Source organism: Schistocerca piceifrons, chromosome 11 (genome assembly GCF_021461385.2).
Source record: "Schistocerca piceifrons isolate TAMUIC-IGC-003096 chromosome 11, iqSchPice1.1, whole genome shotgun sequence".
Taxonomy (NCBI): domain Eukaryota; kingdom Metazoa; phylum Arthropoda; class Insecta; order Orthoptera; family Acrididae; genus Schistocerca; species Schistocerca piceifrons.
In genome coordinates this window covers 128,131,244-128,154,355 of record NC_060148.1, presented here as the reverse complement: position 1 = coordinate 128,154,355, position 23,112 = coordinate 128,131,244, and the positions used below count along the sequence as shown (strand labels likewise).

Below are 23,112 nucleotides of genomic sequence, written 5' to 3'. Positions count from 1 at the left end.
CTAGGCGTTGTAAAACTCTATACAGCATTCACCAATGTTGGATGCATTCGTACTCCATCTTGGATGATTACAGTACCAAATTACATCTCACAGTGCAATATGATGCCCCTCTACGCCAAGGGTTAGTTGTTCTGTGTGTAATTTCTTTAAAAACTTCCTCAGCAGTTGTATTTGCTCTTTCATATCTTTCGCAAACGCAGTAATATTGTCTAGACAAGCAATACATTGTTTGGACTTTAATATCTTCAAAATTCCATCCAACAAATTTTGGAACGCGGTTGGCTCATTTTTTTAAAAATCAAACAACATCCACTATGCTGCTAGTGCCCAGAAGGAAGTGTAAATGCAGTTTTTGGCTGGTCCTCTGATGATATTTCCAGCTGATGTGAGCCACTCTATACATCTAGAATGGGAAAGTACTTAATTTGCACCACGTCTTTGGGGCTTTCTATCATATTCGATACTGGATACACATACGAGGGCCGTTTGAAAAGTCTGTGCAAAGTAAAAATCTGTGCAAAGTCCGAGAGATGGCAACACCGGCGCGTATCGAGGTCATGTTTAGTTGGTAGCATCTTTGGAAAGAACGCACACCAAGTTTCAGCCATATTGGTCCAGCTCTTTGTGTTTGGCATTCGTGTGAATCAAGGAAGTCGAGTGATTGTCAAAAAAATGGACGAAAAAGAGTTTCGTGTGTTGATTAAACATTATGAAAGGCAAAACGCCTCAGAAGACTATAGAGAGGCTTGCTAAACATTACGGTGACTCTGCACCCTCCATTAGAACAGTTTATCTACATCTATATCTACATCCATACAACGCAAGCTACCTGACGGTGTATGCGGAGGGTACCTTGAGTACCTCTATCGGTTCTCTCTTCTATTCCAGTCTCGTATTGTTCGTGGGAAGAATGATTGTCGGTATGCCTCTGTGTGGGCTCTAATCGCTCCGATTTTATCCTCATGGTCTCTTCGCGAGATATACGTAGGAGAGAGCAATATACTGCTCGACTCCTCGGTGAAGGTATGTTCTCGAAACTTCAACAAAAGCCCGCACCGAGCTACTGAGCGTCTCTCCTGCAGAGTCTTCCACTGGAGTTTATCTATCATCTCCGTAACGCTTTCGCGAATACTAAATGATCCTGTAACGAAGCGCGCTGTTCTCCATTGGATCTTCTCTATCTCTTCTATCAACCCTATCTGGTACGATCCCACACTGCTGAGCAGTATTCAAGCAGTGGGCAAACAAGGGTACTGTAACCTACTTCCTTTGTTTTCGGATTGCATTTCCTTAGGATTCTTCCAATGAATCTCAGTCTGGCATCTGCTTTACCGACGATCAACTTTATATGATCATTCCATTTTAAATCACTCGTAATGCGTAGTCCCAGATAATTTATGGAATTAACTGCTTCCAGTTGCTGACCTGCTATATTGTAGCTAAATGATAAGGGATCTTTCTTTCTATGTATTCGCAGTACGTTACACTTGTCTACATTGAGATTCAATTGACATTCCCTGCACCATGCGTCAATTCGCTGCAGATCCTCCTGGATTTCGATACAATTTTCCATTGTTACAACCTCTCGATATACCACAGTATAATTCGCAAAAAGCGTCAGTGAACTTCCGATGTCATCCTCAAGGTCATTTATGTATAATGTGAATAGCAACGGTCCTACGACACTCCCCTGCGGCACACCTGAAATCACTTACTTCGGAAGACTTCTCTCCATTGAGAATGAGATGCTGCGTCGTGTGATCTAGGAACTCTTCAATCCAATCACACAGTTGGTCTGATAGTACATATGCTCTTACTTTGTTCATTAAACGAATGTGGGGAACTGTATCGAACGCCTTGCGGAAGTCAAGAAACACGGCATCTACCTGAGTCTCGTGGACGAATAGCGCGAGCTGGGTTTCACACAATCGTCTTTTTCGAAACCTACGCTGATTCTTACAGTGTAGATTTCTAGTCTCCAGAAAAGTCATTATACTCGAACATAATACGTGTATCAAAATTCTACAACTTATCGACGTTAGAGATTGAGGTCTATAGTTCTGCACATCTGTTCGACGTCCCTTCTTCAAAACGGGGATGACCTGTGCGCTTGCCCAATCCTTTGGAACGCTACGGTCTTCTAGAGACCTACGGTACACCGCTGCAAGAAGGGGGGCAAGTTCCTTCGCGTACTGTGTCTAAAATCGAACTGGTATCCCATCAGGTCCAGCGGCCTTTCCTCTTTTGAGCGATTTTGTTTCGCTATCCCTCTGTCGTCTATTTCGATATCCACTATTTTGTCATCTGTGCGACAATCTATAGAAGGAACTACAGTGCAGTCTACCTCTGTGAAAGAATTTTGGAAAAAGACATTTAGTATTTCGGCCTTTAGTCTGTCATCCTCTGTTTCAGTACCATTTTATAAGTGGTTTCAGTATTTTCGGAGTGGCCATATGGGCACAAGCGATGCTGAGCATTCTGGACGCCCTGTGGAGGTTACGATTCCAGAAATCACTGATAAAATCTACGATACGGTGATGGATGACAGAAGAGTGAAGGTGCGTAAGACTGCCTGTTCTGTGGGCATCTCGAATGAACGGGTACGTAATATTTTGGCAGGTGCGGCGTGCGTGAGCGCAGGAGGGTACTCACCGTGGCGACGAGCCGCCCACTTGTAGACCACCAGGCAGAGCGCTTGCACAGCCAGCACCAGACCGGCGCCGGCCGCTGCTCCCGAGCCGCCGGAGTCGCCGCTGCCCGCCCCCGCATCTGGAACTGCAACACCCAACCTCTGCTACACACCCCCTGGCAGGCACAACTACTAAGAACTAAAACAGGCCTCTGAAGGCCCGTCGGTACCGACCGGCCGCCGTGTCATCCTCAGCCCACAGGCGTCACCGGATGAGTATGTGGGCATACGGTCAGCACACAACTCTCCCGGCCGTATGTCAGTTTACGAGACCGGAGCGCTGCTTCTCAGTCAAGTAGCTCCTCAGTTTGCCTCACAAGGGCTGAGTGCGCCCCGCTTGCCAACAGCGCTCGGCAGACCGGACGGTCACCCATCCGAGTGCTAGCCCAGCCCGACAGCGCTTAACTGCGGTGATCTGACGGGAACCGGTGTTACCACTGCAGTAAGGCCGTTGGCAGACAGACCTACAGTGCTTTAAAAAAAAAAAAAATGCGGCGCCTTCAAAGACTGTTCAGTCACACCACAGAATAACACAGGGTGTACGCAAATTATCATTACAAACCTCTACAGAGTCCACCAGAAAATTGAATACACACTGTAAGGAACGAAAATGATTTCTTATATGTTTATTTTACATGTAATAACAGATCACACCGCAGTAGATCACCGAAGTTAAGCGCTGTCGGGCGTGGCCGGCACTTGGATGGGTGACCATCCAGGCCGCCATGCGCTGTTGCCATTTTTCGGGGTGCACTCAGGCTCGTGATGCCAATTGAGGAGGTACTCGACCGAATAGTAGCGGCTTCGGTCAAGAATACCATCATCACGGCCTGGAGAGCGGTGTGCTGACCATACACTCCTCCTATCCACCTCCTCCACTGGGGATGACACGACGGTCGGATGGTCCCGGTAGGTGACTCGTGGCCTGAAGACTGAGTGCTTATAATAGATCACTCATGTTGAACAACCTTCAGTTTATCACATGGTTACTTTAAATGCTCAAAATGTTCACCTTTGGCGGCTACACACGTAACAGAACGACGAGCGGTTGCCGTAACTATGCCAGTCAGTGTTACAGTGGAGATGGGTCCATATATCGCTGTAATCTCCTGGCGAAGTTGCTCCAGGGTGCGTGGCTTACGTCGATAGACGTTATCTTTCACAGTTCCCCACATGTAGAAGTCCGTAGATGTTAGATCTGGCGATCGTGGAGGGAACTCAATGGGCCCTCTTGGTCCAGTCCGATGCCTCAGAAAATTGTCATCGAGGAAAGCTCGTACGGCTAGGTGGTAGTGTGGTGGCACCCCGTCCTGTTGGTAGAAGACCTCTTTATCAGCATCGTAAAGCACACATGTACCTGGCAAAATTGGTGCGCGTAACACTTCCGGGTAGACTTCTCCAGTGACAGGAGCATCAAAGAAAAAGGGTCCTACTAGGACACTAGATGATAGTCCACACAACACATTGACCGCTTTATGCACATAAACATGCGGATTTTCCAGTGCCCAGTACACACTGTTATGCCGATTCACGGTTCTATTAAATTTAAACTGTGCCTTGTCACTCCACACTGCCTTTGTCACAAATTGTTAGTCATCAGTTACCATTTGCTGATACCATTCGACAAAACTGCATGTAGGCTATCAGGATCGTCACCATTAATCGCGTGCAGTAATCGTGGAGTGTAAACTTTCCACTTTTCAGCTTTCAAAATTCTTTGTACCCTTCTACTGTTAACGCCCACTTCACGTGCACATTGCGTAGCAAGCTTCTCTGCAGAATTAACAAACGTTTCCAGCACGACAGCTGACGAAGCAGGGCTTGTAGCTGTACGCTGTCTTCCTTTGTGGATATCACGAATCGTTCCGTGCAATTCGAACTGGTCAATGGTGCATTTAATTGTTGGGTGGGTTGGCGGTTCTGTTTCAAACTCCCGCCTCCACCGATGTTGCACTTCAACGGCATTATTAAACTTGGAAAATCACTTCACAATACATTTTCGTTGCTCGAATGTCAAGCGTGCTCCAGCCATTTTGTTTTCTCAATACCGAGATGAGAGTACTAACATCTGTTGAGCCAAAGACCATAATATAACACACAGGCAACTCAAAAATAAATGGCTCTGGCCACTATGGGACTTAACATCTGAGGTCATCAGTCGCCTAGAACTTAGAACTACTTAAACCTAACTAACCTAAGGACATCACACACATCCATGCCCGAAGCAGGATTCAACCTGCGACCGTAGCGGTCGCGCGGTTCCAGACGGAAGCACCTAGAACCGCTCGGCCACACCGGCTGGCACTGGTAACTCAAATCGAACGACAATATCGATATCTTGACAGAGCCTGACAAAGAGTGTATACATTTTTCTGGCGGACTCTGAATACTGCATTCACGTTAAGAATAAACCTTACGTAAACATTACAGTACGCAGCCTCGGATTTGCGATATTTCAGAACAGGGGCAAAAACATTGGTAATAGCGCCCCACCTCTGCCTCTATAGGACGTCATAAACTTTTTAAAAAAATTCCTTTTTCAAAAATACGTTCATTTCTTTCTGAAAAGTTTGACATACAAAGCAGATATGTTCGAGGAAGAGTAAGACATGTTATTTGTTTCTTTGGTTTTAGCGCGCAAAAAACTGGGGTCGTACGCGTCCAAGTCAAAACTATAAGACTCGAAAACAGAGGATTTAAGAAACGACAATACGTCACTCCCTACCGACGTAAGAGGACAGTTAAAATAGGGACGTGGAAAGAAGGGCTATGGAATACACCATACAGAAACGAAGGTCCAGAACTAAACATTAAATGGCCTTCGCCATATAACTACGACAGATAAAAAGTAATGCGCGGTCGACAGTCCGCGCGAAGTTTGCTAAAATGGAAAATAACTCAGGCGGCAAACCCAAGCGAGAACGTAAACGGAAAAGGAAGCCAAGTTACAACTTGGGCGCAATGTGGACAAAGTGGGGGGGGGGGGGGGGGGCGCCACTTAACAAATGGCGATGGCTAAAAAGGCAGTGCCCAAACGCAGCATAGTTACACTACTGGCCATTAAAATTGCTACACCACGAAAATGACAGGAAGAAGATGCTGTGATTTGCAAATGATTAGCTTTTCAGAGCATTCAGACAAGGTTGGCGCCGGTGGCGACACCTACAACGTGCTGACATGAGGAAAGTTTCCATACGATTTCTCATACACAAACAGCAGTTGACCGGCGTTGCCTGGTGAGACGTTGTTATGATGCCTCGTGTAAGGAGGAGAAATGCATATCATCACGTTTCCGACTTTGATAAAGGTCGGATTGTAGCATATCGCGATTGCGGATTATCGTATCGCGACATTGCTGCTCGCGTTGGTCGAGATCCAATGACTGTTAGCAGAATATGGAATCAGTGGGTTCAGGAGGGTAATACGGAACGCCGTGCGGATCCCAACGGCCTCGTATCACTAGCAGTCGAGATGACAGATATCTTAGTCGCATGGCCGTAACGGATCGTGCAGCCACGTCTCGATCCCTGAGCCAACAGATGGGGACGTTTGCAAGACAACAACCATCTGCAAAAACAGTTCGACGACGTTTGCAGCAGCACAGACTATCAGCTCGCATTGGTTACACGTCTCTGTCACCTCTTGTTCGCATTGTCGGCACTTTGAACAGTGGACGTTACATTTCAGGTGTGTTACGACCCGTGGGTCAACCTTTCATTCGATCCCTGCGAATCCCTACATTTTAGCAGGATAATGCACGACCGCATGTTGCAGGTCCTGTACGGGCCTTTATGTGTACAGAAAGCACATTCTCCACATCTCTCACCAATTGAAAACGTCTGGTCAATGGTGGCCGAGCAACTGGCTCGTCACAATACGCCAGTCATTACTCTTGATGAACTGTGGTATCGTGTTGAAGCTGCTTGGGCAGCTGTACCTGTACACGCCGTCCGAGCTCTGTTTGACTCAATGCCCAGGCGTATCGAGGCCGTTATTACGGCCAGAGGTGGTTGTTCTGGGTACTGATTCCTCAGGATCTATGCACCCAAATTGCGTGAAAATGTAATCACATGTCAGTTCTAGTATAATATATTTGTTCAATGAATACCCGTTTATCATCTGCATTTCTTCTTGCTGTAGGAATTTTAATGGCCAGTTGTGTAAAATGTCGTCCTGGCGGGAGGGCTTATAGGAGGTGGGCCAAGCCGCTGAGGGAGGCTTAATAAGCCGGAGCTTATTCCCGTGAAGGGACGACCACTGGCGATGCCAAAGGGACACCACCTCCTGACAGACGGCAAGAGAGAGATCAGAGGGAGCATAGGAAGTAGTGGGCTGAGGTATGAGGACTGCAGCCTTGGCAGAAGTGTCAGCAGCCTAGTTTCCTGGCAGACCGACGTGACCAGGAAGCCGGTGGCCGAAGTGGCCGAGCGGTTCAAGGCGCTTCAGTGTGGAACCGCACGACCGCTACGGTTGCAGGTTTGAATCCTGCTTCGGGCATGGCTGTGTGTGATGTCCTTAGGTTAGTTAGGTTTAAGTAGTTCTAAGCTCTAGGGGGCTGATGACCTCAGCAGTTGAGTCCCATAATGCTCAGAGCCATTTCAACCATTTTTGACCGGGAACCCACAGGAACATCACACTGGCTCGACCAAGAGTGAGCAAGTGACAGCTTTGCTGGTCCCGCTGCAGTAAGGGGTGAGCGGCGAGCAGCACACATAGGCTTTGAAGGGTGCAGAGGACACAATTGAAAAGCCTGGATCGCTGGATGTACTCCGTGGGCTGATACAGGGCTATCAGCTTTGCTGTAGATACTGAGCAGTCTTCCCGAAGCTGAAACGGCGGCGCGAAGGCACAGCCGACCCCACGGTCAGTCCCAGAGCCATCAGTGTACACGAAGGTACTATCGCGAAGTTCCGTGCGAAGGCCGTCAAACTGAACACGATAGAGACTAAATTTTGAAAGACACAGCCCTCAGTCGCGAACACACACACACACACACACACACACACACACACACACACACACACACACACACACACACACACAAAGTAAAGTTCAAATGACTGAGCACTATGGGACTTAACATCTGACGTCATCAGTCCCCTAGAACTTAGAACTACTTAAACCTAACTAACCTAATCACATCACACACATCCATCCATGCCCTAGGCAGGATTCGAACCTGCGACCGTAGCGGTCGCGCAGTTCCACACTGAAGCGCCTAGAACCGCTTGGCCACTTCGGCCGGTCTCAGTCGCGAACACAATTAATTTGTAACCTAAGTTTCGGTGTCACAAGGGACACCTTCTTCGGACAAAATCAAAACTACTGGCACTGTGCACAATTCTGGCGTGTACGAGATTTCATGTGACACTTGCGGTGCCTATTATATTGGTCAAACAGGGCGCGCTTTTTCAATTCGCTGTGAAGAACATTTTCTGAGGAAAAACTGTTCCTGTGCCCCTAATTCTACTTTTGCAGATCACCTGTTAAGGGGGGTAGGACGTCAAACGGGCTTGCTTAGAGCAGGAGAGGCACCACAGGACATTTTAATTTCCACTGTCTATACTTTTACAAGTAAATTCATAAAACTTTGTCAGCATGACCAGGCAGGATTCAGAATTCACACTCGTAGCAGTGGAAGTTCAAAAACACAACAAAATAAATTTTTTTACATGTGAAATTTCATCATTTTTTCACTTACTATTGCCTGCATTTGTTGCTATAGGTACACTTTTCTTCATAAGTATGAGAGACTATTCGATGAATTTTGCACAGCATACAAACCATACTTACAGGTGTCTGAAACTCTAGAATCTATTTAACTTATGAAAAAATGAATGAGCTGTTACGTTTTAAATTTCATGTTTAGAAAAAAATCAAATTTTGTAGTTAATTACCTCAATTTTTAACACAGTTTTTAACAGATTTGCAAAATTCTAGAGTTTTAAACATCTGTAAGTACGGTTTGTATGCTGTGCAAAATTCATCAATGAATCTCTCATACTTTTGAAGAAAAATGTACCTATAGCAATAAATGCAGCCAACAGTATGTGAAAAAAAGATGAAATTTCATACCTAAAAAATTATTATTTTGTTATGTTTTTGAACTTCCACCGTTATGAGTGTCAATCCTGAATCCTTCCTGGTCGTGCTGACAAAGCTTTATGAATTTATTTGTAAAAGTATAGACGGGGGAAATTAAAATGTCCTGTGGTGCCTCTCCTGCTCCAAGTTGGCCCGTTTCACGTCCTACCCCCCTTAATCACAGAGCGCTCTCCTAAACGGGTACAGAAGTTGGAAATTTTGCATATTGAAAAAAAAAAAAGGGCGAAAACTTCATATTTTGGAGGAGCTGGAAATTTTCATGCATATACTTTCGATTTGCGGACTTCTTCTCAACGAGCAGGTGCAACTGCACGGAAGACGTTATTTCAATGGTATAAAGTCGCTGCTTGACGAGATCTAACACTCTGATGTACCAACTACTTCTTACAGATTCAGAGATACCTTTCCTTTCTACTTTTTACGGCTCGTATACGTAAATTAAAAAAAATGTTTTTGGTTTTTATAACGTATCTACACTTCTGCCAATTAAAATTGCTACACCAAGAAGAAATGCAGATGATAAACGGGTATTCATTGGACAAATACTAGAACAAGAACTGACATGTGATTACATTTTCACGCAATTTGGGTGCACAGATCCTGAGAAATCAGTACCCAGAACAATCACCTCTGGCCGTAATAACGGCCTTCATACGCCTGGGAATTGAGTCAAACAAGCGCGGATGGCGTGTGCAAGTACAGCTGCCCATGCAGCTTCGACACGATACCACAGTTCATCAAGAGTAGTGACTGGCGTATTGTGACGAGCCAGTTGCTCGGCCACCATTGACCAGACGTTTTCAATTGGTGAGAGATGTGGAGAATGTGCTTTCTGTACACATAAAGGCCCGTACAGGACCTGCAACATGCGGTCGTGCATTATCCTGCTAAAATGTAGGGATTCGCAGGGATCGAATGAAGGGTTGACCCACGGGTCGTAACACACCTGAAATGTAACGTACACCGTTCAAAGTGCCGACAATGCGAACAAGAGGTGACCGAGACGTGTAACCAATGGCACCCCATTCCATCGCGCCGGGAGCTACGCCAGTATGACAATGACGAATACACGCTTCCAATGTGCGTTCACCGCGATGTCGCCAAACACGGATGCGACCATCGTGATGCTGTAAACCCAACCTGGATTCGTCCGAAAAAGTGACGTTTCGCCATTGGCGCACTCAGGTTCGTCGTCGAGCACACCATCGCAGGCGCTCCTGTCTGTGATGCAGCGTCAAGGGTAACCGCAGCCACGGTCTCCGAGCTGATAGTCTGTGCTGCTGCAAACGTCGTCGAAGTGTTTTTGCAGATGGTTGTTGTCTTGCAAACGTCCCCATCTCTTGACTCAGGGATCGAGACGTGGCTGCACGATCCGTTATAGCCATGCAGATAAGATGCCTGTCATCTCGACTGCTAGTGATACGAGGCCGTTGGGATCCAGCACGGCGTTCCGTATTACCCTCCTGAACCCACCGATTCCATATTCTGCTAACAGTCATCGGATCTCGACCGACGCGAGCAGCAATGTCGCGATACGATAAACCGCAATCGCGATAGGCTACAATCCGACCTTTATCAAAGTCGGAAACGTGATGGTACGCATTTCTCCTCCTTACACGAGGCATCACAACAACGTTTCACCAGGCAACGCCGGTCAACAGCTGTTTGTGTATGAGAAATCGGTTGGAAACTTTCCTCGTGTCAGCACGTTGTAGATGTCGCCACCGGCGCCAGCCTTGTGTCAATGCTTTGAAAAGCTGACCATTTGCGTTTCACAGCATCTTCTACCTGTCGGTTAAATTTCGCGTCTGTAGCACGTCATCTTCGTGGTGTAGGAATTTTAATGGATAGTAGTGTATTATAGCTAGCAGTAATGTCATTTAATCGATTATTTCGTATGTCTTCTTTATGGATTTATTCTGGAATTTTTGTACTACAGCCAGTCATTCATTAGTTGTGTTTTATATCACGCAGTAAACCGCTATTGGCTCAAATGGCTCTGAGTACTATGGGACAACATCTGAGGTCATCAGTCCCCTAGAACTTAGAACTACTTAAACCTAACTAACCTAAGGACATCACACACATCCATGCCCGAGGCTGGATTCGAACCTGCGACCGTAACGGTCGCACGGTTCCAGACTGAAGTCCCTAGAACCGCTCGACCACTGCGGCCGGCAAACCGCTATTGTAATTACTTCATGTACACCGTTCAGGTGTTTGTTTTATTTCCCTCTCTGCAGTTACGAGAGATGTTTACAAAGCAGCTTGTTTTACCAATTAGCCACCAGATGGCGGTACTCTCTTGAAGTTACCTTGGCGCACAAGTCACATGATATTTCAGTTTTGTGTTGACTGTAGCAGAGGACACATGGCAGCCCCTAGTGGCTTGCACCTCTGTTGCATTTCATTTTGCCGGCCGCGGCGGTCTCTCGGTTCTAGGCGCGCAGTCCGAAACCGTGCGACTGCTACGGTCGCAGGTTCGAATCCTGCCTCGGGCATGGATGTGTGTGATGTCCTTAGGTTAGTTAGGTTTAAGTAGTTCTAAGTTCGAGGCGACTGATGACCTCAGACGTTAAGTCCCATAGTGGTCAGAGCCATTTGAGCATTTCATTTTAATACTGACCATGTGACGCTGCCAGGTATGACCGCAGCTTTCGCATTTTTCTTTTTTTTGGACGTTATGCTGTAACATTTAGTTTTAATTTTGTCCGAAGAAGGTGTCACTCGTGACACCGAAACCTAGGTTACAAATTAAATGTGTTCGCGACTGAGGACTGTGTCTTTCAAAACTTTGTGTTATAGAAGAGTCCCTGATTGACAGCCATGTTAAAAACCTTACGATAGAGACATGTTATTTGCTTTTAAGTGTGCCAAAGTGCAGTGCCACGCCTCTTCACGCACCTTCCTTCTACCGCACGTCACCGTATTTCGCCCTGTGGAATTCAAACGTGTATATTTTGTAACGGAAGCCATCACACCTATATTCAGGACAGTGGAAATTGAAATGTAAAGTGATGCCTCTCCCGCTGCCAGTAGGCCGGTTTGACATCCTACCCCCCCCCCCCCCCCTCTTAAAGAAACAACCTCACAATTAATAATCGGTGAGAGTATTTGTGCCTGGGAGAATAGGAAGCCACCAGAAAATTTGCACTCTTAATTTCCTATTGCACGGGTAAAATACAGGGAGCGAAAAGCTATTTACAATCTGCACAGAAACCAGATGGCAGTTAGAAGAGTCGAGGGACATGAAAGGGAAGCAGTGGTTGGGAAGGGAGTGAGACAGGGTTGTAGCCTCTCCCTGATGTTATTCAATCTGTATATTGAGCAAGCAGTGAAGGAAACAAAAGAAAAATTCGGCGTAGGTATTAAAATCCATGGAGAAGAAATAAAAACTTTGAGGTTCGCCGATGACATTGTAATTCTGTCAGAGACAGCAAGGGAGTTGGAAGAGCAGTTGAACGGAATGGATAGTGTCTTGAAAGGAGGATATAAGATGAAAATCAACAAAAGCAAAACGAGGATAAGGGAATGTAGTCCAATTAAGTCGGGTGATGCTGAGGGAATTAGATTAGGAAATGAGACACTTAAAGTAGTAAAAGAGTTTTGCTATTTGGGGAGCAAAATAACTGATGATGGTCGAAGTAGAGAAGATATAAAACGTAAACTGGCAATGGCAAGGAAAGCGTTTCTGAAGAAGAGAAATTTGTTAACATCGAGTATAGATTTAAGTGTCAGGAATCGTTTACTGAAAGTATTCGTATGGAGTGTAGCCATGTATGGAACTGAAACATGGACGATAAATAGTCTGGACAAGAAGAGAACAGAAGCTTTCGAAATGTGGTTCTACAGAAGAATGCTGAAGATTAGATGGGTACATCACATAACTAATGAGGAGGTATTGAAAAGAATTGGGGAGAAGAGTTTGTGGTAAAACTTGACTAGAAGAAGGGATCGGTTGGTAGGACATGTTCTGAGGCATCAATGGATCACCAATTTAGTACTGGAGGGCAGCGCGGAGGGTTAAAATCTTAGAGGGAGACCAAGAGATGAGTACACTAAGCAGATTCAGAAGGATGTAGGTTGCAGTAGGTACTGGGAGATGAAGAAGCTTGCACAGGATAGAGTAGCATGGAGAGTTACATCAAACCAGTCTCGGGACTGAAGACCACAACAACATTTCCTATTAGCTAACAACCTTCTCATTTGTGTGACGTAAAATTAAATATCGGAACCAAATCACTAAGGACAAGAGACAAGCAAGGCAGTACCCATTTCTTCAGTCCTTAGGTCCCAGCAGTATTTTCTATGTAATCTTGCTACAGCTTTACACGACGTGCTTTCCTTTCTGCGAAAGAAGCTATTATACTGAAGTTCGTCAAACGTTCTGCTGTATGAAAAATCGAAATGTCGTTGTCTAATACTGGACAAGCTGTTAATACGGATGGTACCTGAGACTGATGTGGTTTCTCGATTTCATTACGTCTATTTTGTCACTGGCTGCTAGATCTAATGAAATAGGCTTTTCTAATATTACAGCAATTTTTGACACACGCCAAATAAACTGCACTGTTTAGGCACAAATGGTCATTTTTATCTATCTCATTTACATAAATGCAAGTCCTGTACGGGCCTTTCTGGATACAGAAAAGGTTTTATTTATTTATTTATTTATTTATTGTTCCGTGGGACCAAATTAAGGAGGAATCTCCATGGTCATGGAATGAGTCAATACATGAAATTATAACACGAAATTAGAAACAAATAAAATGAAATATAAAAAAAACATATTCAGTTGACAAGTCGTAAATTTAAATAAAGAAAATCAACAATGTAACACTGGAATTTGCTTAATTTTTTAGCTCTTCCAGGAGCTCATCGACAGAATAGAAGGAGTGAGCCATGAGGACACTCTTCAGTTTAGATTTAAAAGAGTTTGGGCTACTGCTAAGATTTTTGAGTTCTTGTGGTAGCTTATTGAAAATGGATGCAGCAGAATACTGCACTCCTTTCTGCACAAGAGTCAAGGAAGTGCATTCCACATGCAGATTGGATTTCTGCCTAGTATTAACTGAGTGAAAGCTGCTAACTCTTGGGAATAGACTAATATTGCTAACAACAAACGACATTAAAGAAAATATATACTGTGAGGGCAATGTCAGAATTCCCAGACTATTGAATTGGGGTCGACAAGAGGTTCTCGAACTTACACCACATATAGCTCGAACAGCTCGTTTTTGAGCCAAAAATACCCTTTTTGAATCAGAAGAATTACCCCAAAAAATACCATACGACATAAGCGTATGAAAATATGCGAAGTAGACTACTTTTTGTGTTGAACTGTCACTAATTTCAGATACTGTTCTAATGGTAAATAAAGCAGCATTTAGTTTCTGAACAAGGTCCTGAACATGGGCTCTCCACAACAGCTTACTATCTAACCGAACGCCTAGGAACTTGAACTGTTCCGTCTCGCTTATAACATGCCCATTCTGTCTGATCAAAATATCGGTTCTTGTTGAATTGTGAGTTAGAAACTGTAAAAACTGAGTCTTACTGTGATTTAGCATCAAATTATTTTCCACAAGCCACGAACTTATTTCATGACCTACGTTATTTGATACTGTTTCAATATTACACACAAGATCAAGCTGGTGTCACCAGCAAACAGAAATATTTTTGAGTCACCTGTAATACTAGAAGGCATATCATTTATATAAATAAGAAACAGCAGTGGCCCCAGCACCGACCCTTGGGGAACGCCCCACTTAACAGTGCCCCATTGGGATTGAACATCACTACCACTCTCAATATTGCGGAGAATTACCTTCTGCTTTCTGTTCTTAAAGTAAGAGGTGAACCAATTGTAAGCTACTCCCCTTACTCCATAATCGTCCAACTTCTGCAGTAATATTTTGTGGTCAACACAGTCAAAAGCCTTCGTTAAATCAAAGAAAACACCTAGCGTTCGCAACCTTTTATTTAATCCGTCCAAAACCTCACAGAGAAAAGAGAATATAGCATTTTCAGTTGTTAAACCATTTCTAAAACCAAACTGAACATTTGACAGCAAATTATGTGAATTTAAATGCTCCAGTAACCTTGTATATACAACCTTCTCGATAACTTTAGCAAACACCGATGGCATAGAAATAGGTCTATAATTGTCAACATTATCCCTGTCTCCCTTTTTACAAAGTGGCTTCACTACCGAGTACTTTAATCGGTCAGGAAACCGACCACTCCTAAAGGAAAAGTTACAGATATGGCTAAGTACTGGGCTAACATACATAGAACAATACTTCAGTATTCTGCTAGATACCCCGTCATATCCATGAGAGTTCTTGGTCTTTAGTGATTTAATTATTAACTCAATCTCCTTCTTGTCAGTATCATGGAGGAGCATTTCAGGTAACAGTCTCGGAACACTTTTTTCTAAGAGCGCTATATGATTACCTGTTGGGACTAGGTTTCTATTTAGTTCACCTGCTATATTCAGAAAGTGATTATTAAATACTGTAGATATATGCGACTTATCAGTAACACGGACAATCCCACTACGCACTGATTCTATATCCTCGACCTGTCTCTGCAGAGCAGCCACTTCCTTTACGACTGACCATATGGTTTTAATTTTATCCTGAGACTTCGCTATTCTATCTGCATACCACATACTTTTTGCCTTCCTTATAACATTTTTAAGCACCTTACAATACTGTTTGTAATGGGCTGCTGCATTTAGATTTTGACTGTTTCTAACGTTTTGATATAATTACCACTTTGTTCTACAAGATATTCTTATCCCTCTAGTCAGCCACCCAGGCTGCCTGTTTGTGCTAGTACCCTGTTTTAAACGTTCTAACGGAAAGCAAGTTTCAAAGAGCACGAGAAAAGTCTTGAGAAAAGCATTATATTTATCGTCTACTGTATCAGCGCTATAAACATCTTGCCACTCTTGTTCCTTGATAAAGTTTACAAAAGTCTCTACAGCAACTGGATCAGCTTTCCTAAACAGCTGATGACTATATTTAACACGTGTTGCAGCACAAAAATCTTTTAGAGTTAAAATTTGTGCATAATGAACTGAAAGGCCATTCACGTTTTTGCTGACAGAATGCCCTTCTAGCAATGAGGAATGAACAAAAATGTTGTTTATGGTTGTTCTACTGTTCCCTTGCACTCTTGTTGGAAAGAATACGGTTTGTATTAGATTATATGAATTAAGGAGGTTTGCCAGCATCCTTTTCCTTGCAATCACTTATACAATTAATATTGAAGTCACCACATATAACTAACTTTTTGTATTTCCTATAAAGTGAACCAAGAACCTCCTCTAGCTTTAGCAAAAATGTTGTGAAATCGGAGTCTGGGGATCTATAAATAACAACAGTTAGAAGTTTAGCTCCGTTAAATTTAACCACACCTGCACAACATTCAAACACCTTTTCAGTGCAGTACTTTGAAACATCAATTGACTCAAATGGGATGCCGTTTTTCAAATACATGGCTACTCCCCCACACCGCAAAGAGCACCTCGAAAAGCTGCCAGCCAACCTGTATCCTGGCAAAGGAAGCCTCTGAATTATCTCCTTATTTAAGAAGTGTTCAGATATACCAATAATTTCAGAGTCAACATCTATAAGCAGTTCACTAACTTTATCTCTAATACCTCGTATATTTTGATGAAATATACTAATTCCCTTATTACTCGGATACCTAAGCTTTGTCAAAAGTGGTTCCTTTGTTAGAGAGACTTCCCTTAAGCAGGAATACCTATCAGCTGACTTCAATCTAAAAAAATTTTCGACTGCTGCCCTGGCCAGCACATTCTCCAGATCTCTCCCCAACTGAAAACGTCTGGTCAATGGTGGCCGAGCAACTGGCTCGTCACAATTCGCCAGTCACTACTCTTGATGAACTGTGGTATCGTGTTGAAGCTGCATGGGCAGCTGTACCTGTACACGTCATCCAAGCTCTGTTTGACTCAATGCCCAGGCGTATCGAGGCTGTTATTACGGCCAGATGTGGTTGTTCTGGGTACTGATTTCTCAGGATCTATGCACCCAAATTACGCGAAAATGTAATCAAATGTCAGTTCTGGTATAATACATTTGTCCAATGAATACCTGTTTATTATCTGCATTTCTTCTTGGTGTGCAATTTTAATGGGCAGTAGTGTAATTTGTGTGATGTCCCCGTTTCTCCTCTCTCCTTGTTCGCCGGACGCGGTGGTCTCGCGGTTCTAGGCGCGCAGTCCGGAACCGCGCGACTGCAGGTTCGAATCCTGCCTCGGGCATGGATGTGTGTGATGTCCTTAGGTTAGTTAGGTTTAACTAGTTCTAAGTTCTAGGGGACTGATGACCACAGCTGTTAAGTCCCATAGTGCTCAGAGCCATTTGAACCATTCTCCTTGTTCTAATATACAATCTTGTCGTCACTAATTCTGTAACTATTCCTGCCATTGTCAAGACTTATTCTCCGATTAACTTCGCGAGCCCCGCCGGAATCACCACTTCACTCATTCGCATTTGTTCTCCAGTTAGGCGTTATCAGGTGTTCATACGACGCGTTTTCCGTGCTGTTCCGAGAATACAACTTAAGGTGCTGTTAAGGCCGGTATTAGACTATCAAATTTCTTTGTCAAATATTTATGTCAAAGAAATTTGGTGGTATAATAGGGTTGTCAAATCTCGCCTGTCGACTAATAAATACGATCAAATCTAGGGCCTCGCCGTAGATTGTATCACGAAAGTCATTCGCCTTCTGTACACTGCAATGTGAAATGTAGCCACCTGGGGCGCTGGCGTCGCTACAGCTATTTTACGTCTCTGTAGTGTGTTTTAAACATGACTTCGAAGTTAATGTGTTGCTTCCATTCTTTTTTTTTAATAAACTTGCTTCCACTAGGGTGGGGGATGGGCGAGGGGCACAATGCATGCTATTAATTGTGCGTTGATGGGCAGGTCGAATATGCTGCACGGGACTTCATATCCACAGCCGTCCACCTCTACATGTGCAAACATTCAGTAGCTTCTCAGCAAGCCCGAATAGAGGATGTGGTCACACTCTAAAATAAAAAATTCTTTCTTAGCTTTCCATTCTACTTTGTCTATTTTTGAACTCTGGATGCCACGAGTTTAAAAGCGCTTCATCTGTTTTGTACTTCTTATTAATCTTGCAATTGTAGGAACACTAATTCCATCAATTAAATAATTCAAACATAAAAGCAGTTCTTATGCCCATGTAGTGTGCTAAACATTTAGTTACCTTCACGTATTCCCCTTCTGTGCTTTATAAATCGCTTCACACGTTTCTGGAGTTATTTTCGTAATGTGCACTGTGATATTCGAGTTCTGTGCCGTAAACCAGAGTAGCTCTCTCATGTATCCAGAAACCGCAGTGTCACAGTTTGCCTGTCTTCTGCACGTGTGGAATTTCTCAAGAGCGTATTCTGTTTCGTAATATGAGAAGCCACTTTACTGAGCAAATTCTGAAGTACACTCTCATCCATTCGTAAGTAATAATATATATATAAGAATTTACGTGCTTATTGTCTAAAAACAGTCTTGGTTGCAATTTTATTTTTTTTATTTTTCAACGACGCGTTTCGACTTATTTGGGCATCTTCAGGTTATCTTTTCTAGATGGACGCGAGAGGCACCAAGATCTGCATAACACGTTCTCGTTCAGAGGAGCGAGTAACAGTAAGATGGGGGCTCAGGTAGTAAGCATTATGCTCAGGTAGTGGTCTGTGAACGAGAACGCGTTATGCAGATCTTGGTGCCTCTCGCGTCCATCTAGAAAAGATAACCTGAAGATGCCCAAATAAAGCGAAACGCGTCGTTGAAAAATAAAAAAAATAAAATTGCAACCAAGATTGTTTTTAACCAATACTGTTAAGCACTGGTTTGCTGTTATGCCACATATGGACTGGAAGAATTTACGTACGTGCTCCACTAGCAGCACTCTTAAATTTTGCTGAAAGCTTTTACTATCTCGACGTAATACCTATGGCTACATCCTTTTTTTCCGCCGATTTTCTTCCAGATACACACACAATGCGATTGTGGTACAAGCAACTGCAGCGTATAATACGTTTTTGTCCGCCATCTTGAAATATGACGACAGTGTAATAACCCCTTCTTAGCGCCACGTCGAAGACCTTTGACAAAGAAATTTGACGATTATTTGATCATATTTTTTTGTCAAAGAGATACCGGCCTAACCGGGGACTGTATAACTTGTCCTTACAAGGGAACCTCCCCATCGCACCCCCCTCAGATTTAGTTATAAGTTGGCACAGTGGATAGGCCTTGAAAAACTGAACACAGATCAATCGAGAAAACAGGAAGAAGTTGTGTGGAACTATGAAAAAAATAAGCAAACTATACAAACTGAGTAGTCCATGCGCAAGATAGGCAACTTCAAGGATACTTTGAGCTTAGGAGCGCCGTGGTTCCGTGGTTAGCGTGAGCAGCTGCGGAACGAGGGGTCCTTGGTTCAAGTCTTCCCTCGAGTGAAAAGTTTACTTACTTTATTTTCGCTAAGTTATGATCTGTCCGTTCGTTCATTGACGTCTCTGTTCACTGCAATGAGTTTAGTGTCTGTGTTTTGCGACCGCACCGCAAAACCGTGCGACTAGTAGACGAAAGGACGTGCCTCTTCAATGGGAACCGAATGCATTTGATCGCAAGGTCATAGATCAACCGATTCCTCCACAGGAAAACACGTCTGATACATCCTATACGAGGCGGGTGACGGCATGTGTCACATCACAGGAATATGTTGTCGACCCACCTAACTTGTACACTTGGCGAATAGGTAAAAAGATTTTTCTACCTTGCCCGATTTAGGTTTTCTTGCGGATGTGATAATCACTCGCAAAAATGTGATGAAAAGATAGGAGTTTGTCACATAAACTGCAACAAATGAATGCAACACTTTCACAGTCACACAGTTTTCCCTGTGCTCTGTCAAAACATATGTTTTTAACGTTTTTAAATTTTTCCGTGTGTAGACCGTCAAACCCTTCAAATGTCCAAGCAAATCGGATTATGTCCTGGAATTTTGGAGAGCGAAGTTGATTATGTGTGAGTGCCTGAACTTTGATAATTGCCTGAAAATAAAGAAAGTAAACTTTTCACTCGAGGGAAGACTTGAACAAAGGACCTCTCGTCCCACAGCTGCTCACGCTAACCACAGGACTACGCCGCTCATGAGCTCAGACTCTCCTTGACATTACCTATCTTGCTCATGGGCTACTCAGTTTGTATATTTTGCTTATTTTTTTCATAGTTCCACACAACTTCTTCCTGTTTTCTCGATTGATCTGTGTTCAGTTTTTCAAGGCCTATTCACTGTGCTAACTTACCTGGCTAAAATTTTCTGCCAAAATTTTATTTTCTTGTATGCACGGAGAAGATACGTTATCTCTCTTACCTGTCCCCGTTAGTCGTTGATTTCCACTCTGATAGTATGTATCTATGGACTTGGTTAATAATTACAACAACGTTTATGATTCGCACACCCAGTCAACCACATGAACCAACAGCGATTGGCATACACCCGTTCGAGTTTATTCAGCACAGTTCGTCTAGCCCTGTCGCTTTTTGTCTGCGAGAAAGTTTTTTTATTTCTACATACGATTCCCCTAGCAGAGACATCACGCAGACTATGCACGCATTCAAAAAAATCCAACTTATGATTCGTTTAGATACCAACTTACAATGTGTTCAAAAGCCAACAGGGATGCGTTTCAAAACCGTATCAAGAATCGATACAGCAACGTGCACTGCATGCTAGACGCTTTGTGTAACAAGATATTGTTCTACAAGCAAGACTATGAATTTGTCGCCCACTGAAATTGCCGCCCGGGGCAGAGACACCGGTTACAACCCCCGCCTCCCCCTCCCCCCACCGGGCCAGGCAGTACGTACTGTTCCACGTTTGCTTGAATCTAACTGGATTTCATTTCACGTGTGGCGGAAGCCAAGCTGTGACCAGTACAGTCAAGTAGGTTCATAAGGATAAGTTTCATGCTGTGTTACACGCACACAGACTGAGCAATAAAGCGGGACAATAGCTTCACCGGCGCATTGAACTTGGGCAGCACTCGGCAGCCAGCGGTCCATCTAACCTGCAATGGTGTGAGCAGTTGCAGTCCAGGCGTAAAAAGAGACGAGCAGATAAACAATATAGCGTGCAACGTCATTAAATTTTTAAAGAGAATTAATTAATACTCGGAGAAAGTCCAGCTCTACCGCGTGCTTTTTAGGTGACCAGGCGGAAAGCATAAAATGCACTCGTTCTCACCAGACATAGTATTCTAATTATAAACAATAGTGGTGAAAATTTCTAACTTAAACACGGGGTAATTTTTCTGAGCGAGCTATGTGCGATGCAAAAGCATACTGCAGGGATTTCACCGTACTGTTGAATACTGAAGCCACTGAAGATATTAATTATATTCAGTCGTCTGGTAATCCCTTAGCTCCTTCCTTATCCGAATCGAAGACTTACATTTCAGTCCTGAAAGTGTCACCTGCTACGTTCATAACGAGCCTATCAACAACAGAAGCACGAAGTCAACCAGGCGCCGCATTTCCTCCTCTTTTACGACAAGCCGTTCTATATGCCGCCAGCGTTCGGCAGAGACGTGTGATAAAGGTGTGTGCGTTAGTTGCAGTACGCGTGGCAGCTTAACAGTGTTGTTATTTCTTGCGACAAACCCCATAACTTGGTTCCAGATCAGTTCTGTTGGGCTCACATTGCAACGGTACAGCGGCAAATGCAAAAATGCAGCTTCTTTTGTACGGTGTACTCGACGCTGAGAAAATAATTTTTGTTTCACTGCTTCTGCAATGCTATCACTCTGGCTCCTATGAGACCACACGTATGGTGTAAAAGAATGGACATAGTACAAATAAACAGTATTTTATTTTTCGTTCATGTGGGTCTGAGCACTACGGGACTTAACATCTGAGGTCATCAGTCCCCTAGAACTTAGAACTACTTAATCCTAACTAGCCTAAGGACATCACACACATCCATGTCCGAGGCAGGATTCGAACCTGCGACCGTAGCAGCCGCGTGGTTCCGGACTGAAGCGCGTAGAACCGCTCGGCCACCGCGGCTGGCGTACTTTACTTTTCATTGTTGTCCTAAAAATTGTATTTGTTACTTTCCTTTGTTTAAGCAGTCTTCCTTAACAATCTTTTATAAAATATCAGTAACTGACAGTTTATATTTACAACGAAAACAGGAAATTTGCGTGCAGTATGCAATTAGAGACAAGACGATGTGAATTTTTCACAAAAAATGATTAGATGTGTTTTAAGTAGCATAAATTTGACCAATTTTACATTTGAAAGATTTAGGTATTCCACGTTGAACGAAAAAAAAAAATGACCTGAGCGAAATATTAATCATCGTTCCTTAGACTGTATTGGTTTATCATTCTGCAACGCTACCGTTTCAGTTAGGCATCCCGTTTTACAAAGTGTGTTAACTATAGAAAATAAAATTTCTCAGGAAACTTCAGAGCCGTTTTTTATTTTTTCCGAAGACTTGCGAAAACCATACAAAAAAGAACCTGTTTATCGCCCCTTTTTGACAGTGTACCGCACGCGTGTTTCACTACGGAGCAGGAAGCAGCCTCAGCTATTTTCATAGTGCGTTTTAACAGCGCGACAATCAGAGTAAAAGCACATAGCTCAAGCATGATTAAGGAGAATGGTTATGGATGTTAACACATCAGAATACCGTAAAGTTTCTGAGCCGTCTTAAAATTTGCTGTTTTGAAGAGCACCGCTGTGGCAACCGCACCTTTGGTGTCTCCCTGTGGTGGGAAAGGGAAAAGGCTGCCTACTCACGTGCATTTAAGGGGCGCTATGAGCTCACTAGTGGAGTTTGGTCAGTTGGTCAGCTGGGTCAGTGTGCAGCAGTCTGTCGTACGGAGTGCTAGTATGTGTTAGGCCGCCAGTCTGCTCGAGTTTGCTCAGGCAACGGTCATTGGCAGTTGGATCGATCGGTTGGTCGGTCGCGCACTGAGACACGAGATGACTTGTCCGTTGGCGCATGTGAGGTCGCCACGTGAGTCCATTGGGCCGCGCCGTATAGCGAGGGGTAGTGGCTTCGCGGTCGACACGAGAGTAACAGGAGTCAACCCACGACATCGGTCTGGCCGGTGAGAGCTGCGACGCAGTAAGACGTGAAATCGGCGCGCCTTCCTGCGTCCGTTGCAGCGGCTGGCAGCGGACGGTTCGGGAGAGCGTTTTGGGAGTGCTGCGCCAGGTCTTCGCCAGACATCGCAGTGTTGC

At 44.0% G+C, this 23,112-nt stretch overlaps 1 protein-coding gene and 1 pseudogene across 1 annotated transcript in view; both read right to left on the bottom strand.

Moving 5' to 3' along the window:
- Positions 1-23,112, bottom strand: part of LOC124720299 (speckle-type POZ protein-like) — a 126,570-nt gene that overhangs the window by 14,287 nt on the left and 89,171 nt on the right. Inside the window, exon 4 of the mRNA XM_047245609.1 lies at positions 2,653-2,775. Coding sequence (XP_047101565.1) covers positions 2,653-2,775 — 123 coding nt within the window. The remainder of the gene's footprint in view (positions 1-2,652; positions 2,776-23,112) is intronic.
- On the bottom strand, positions 3,028-3,145 carry LOC124720577 (annotated as a pseudogene).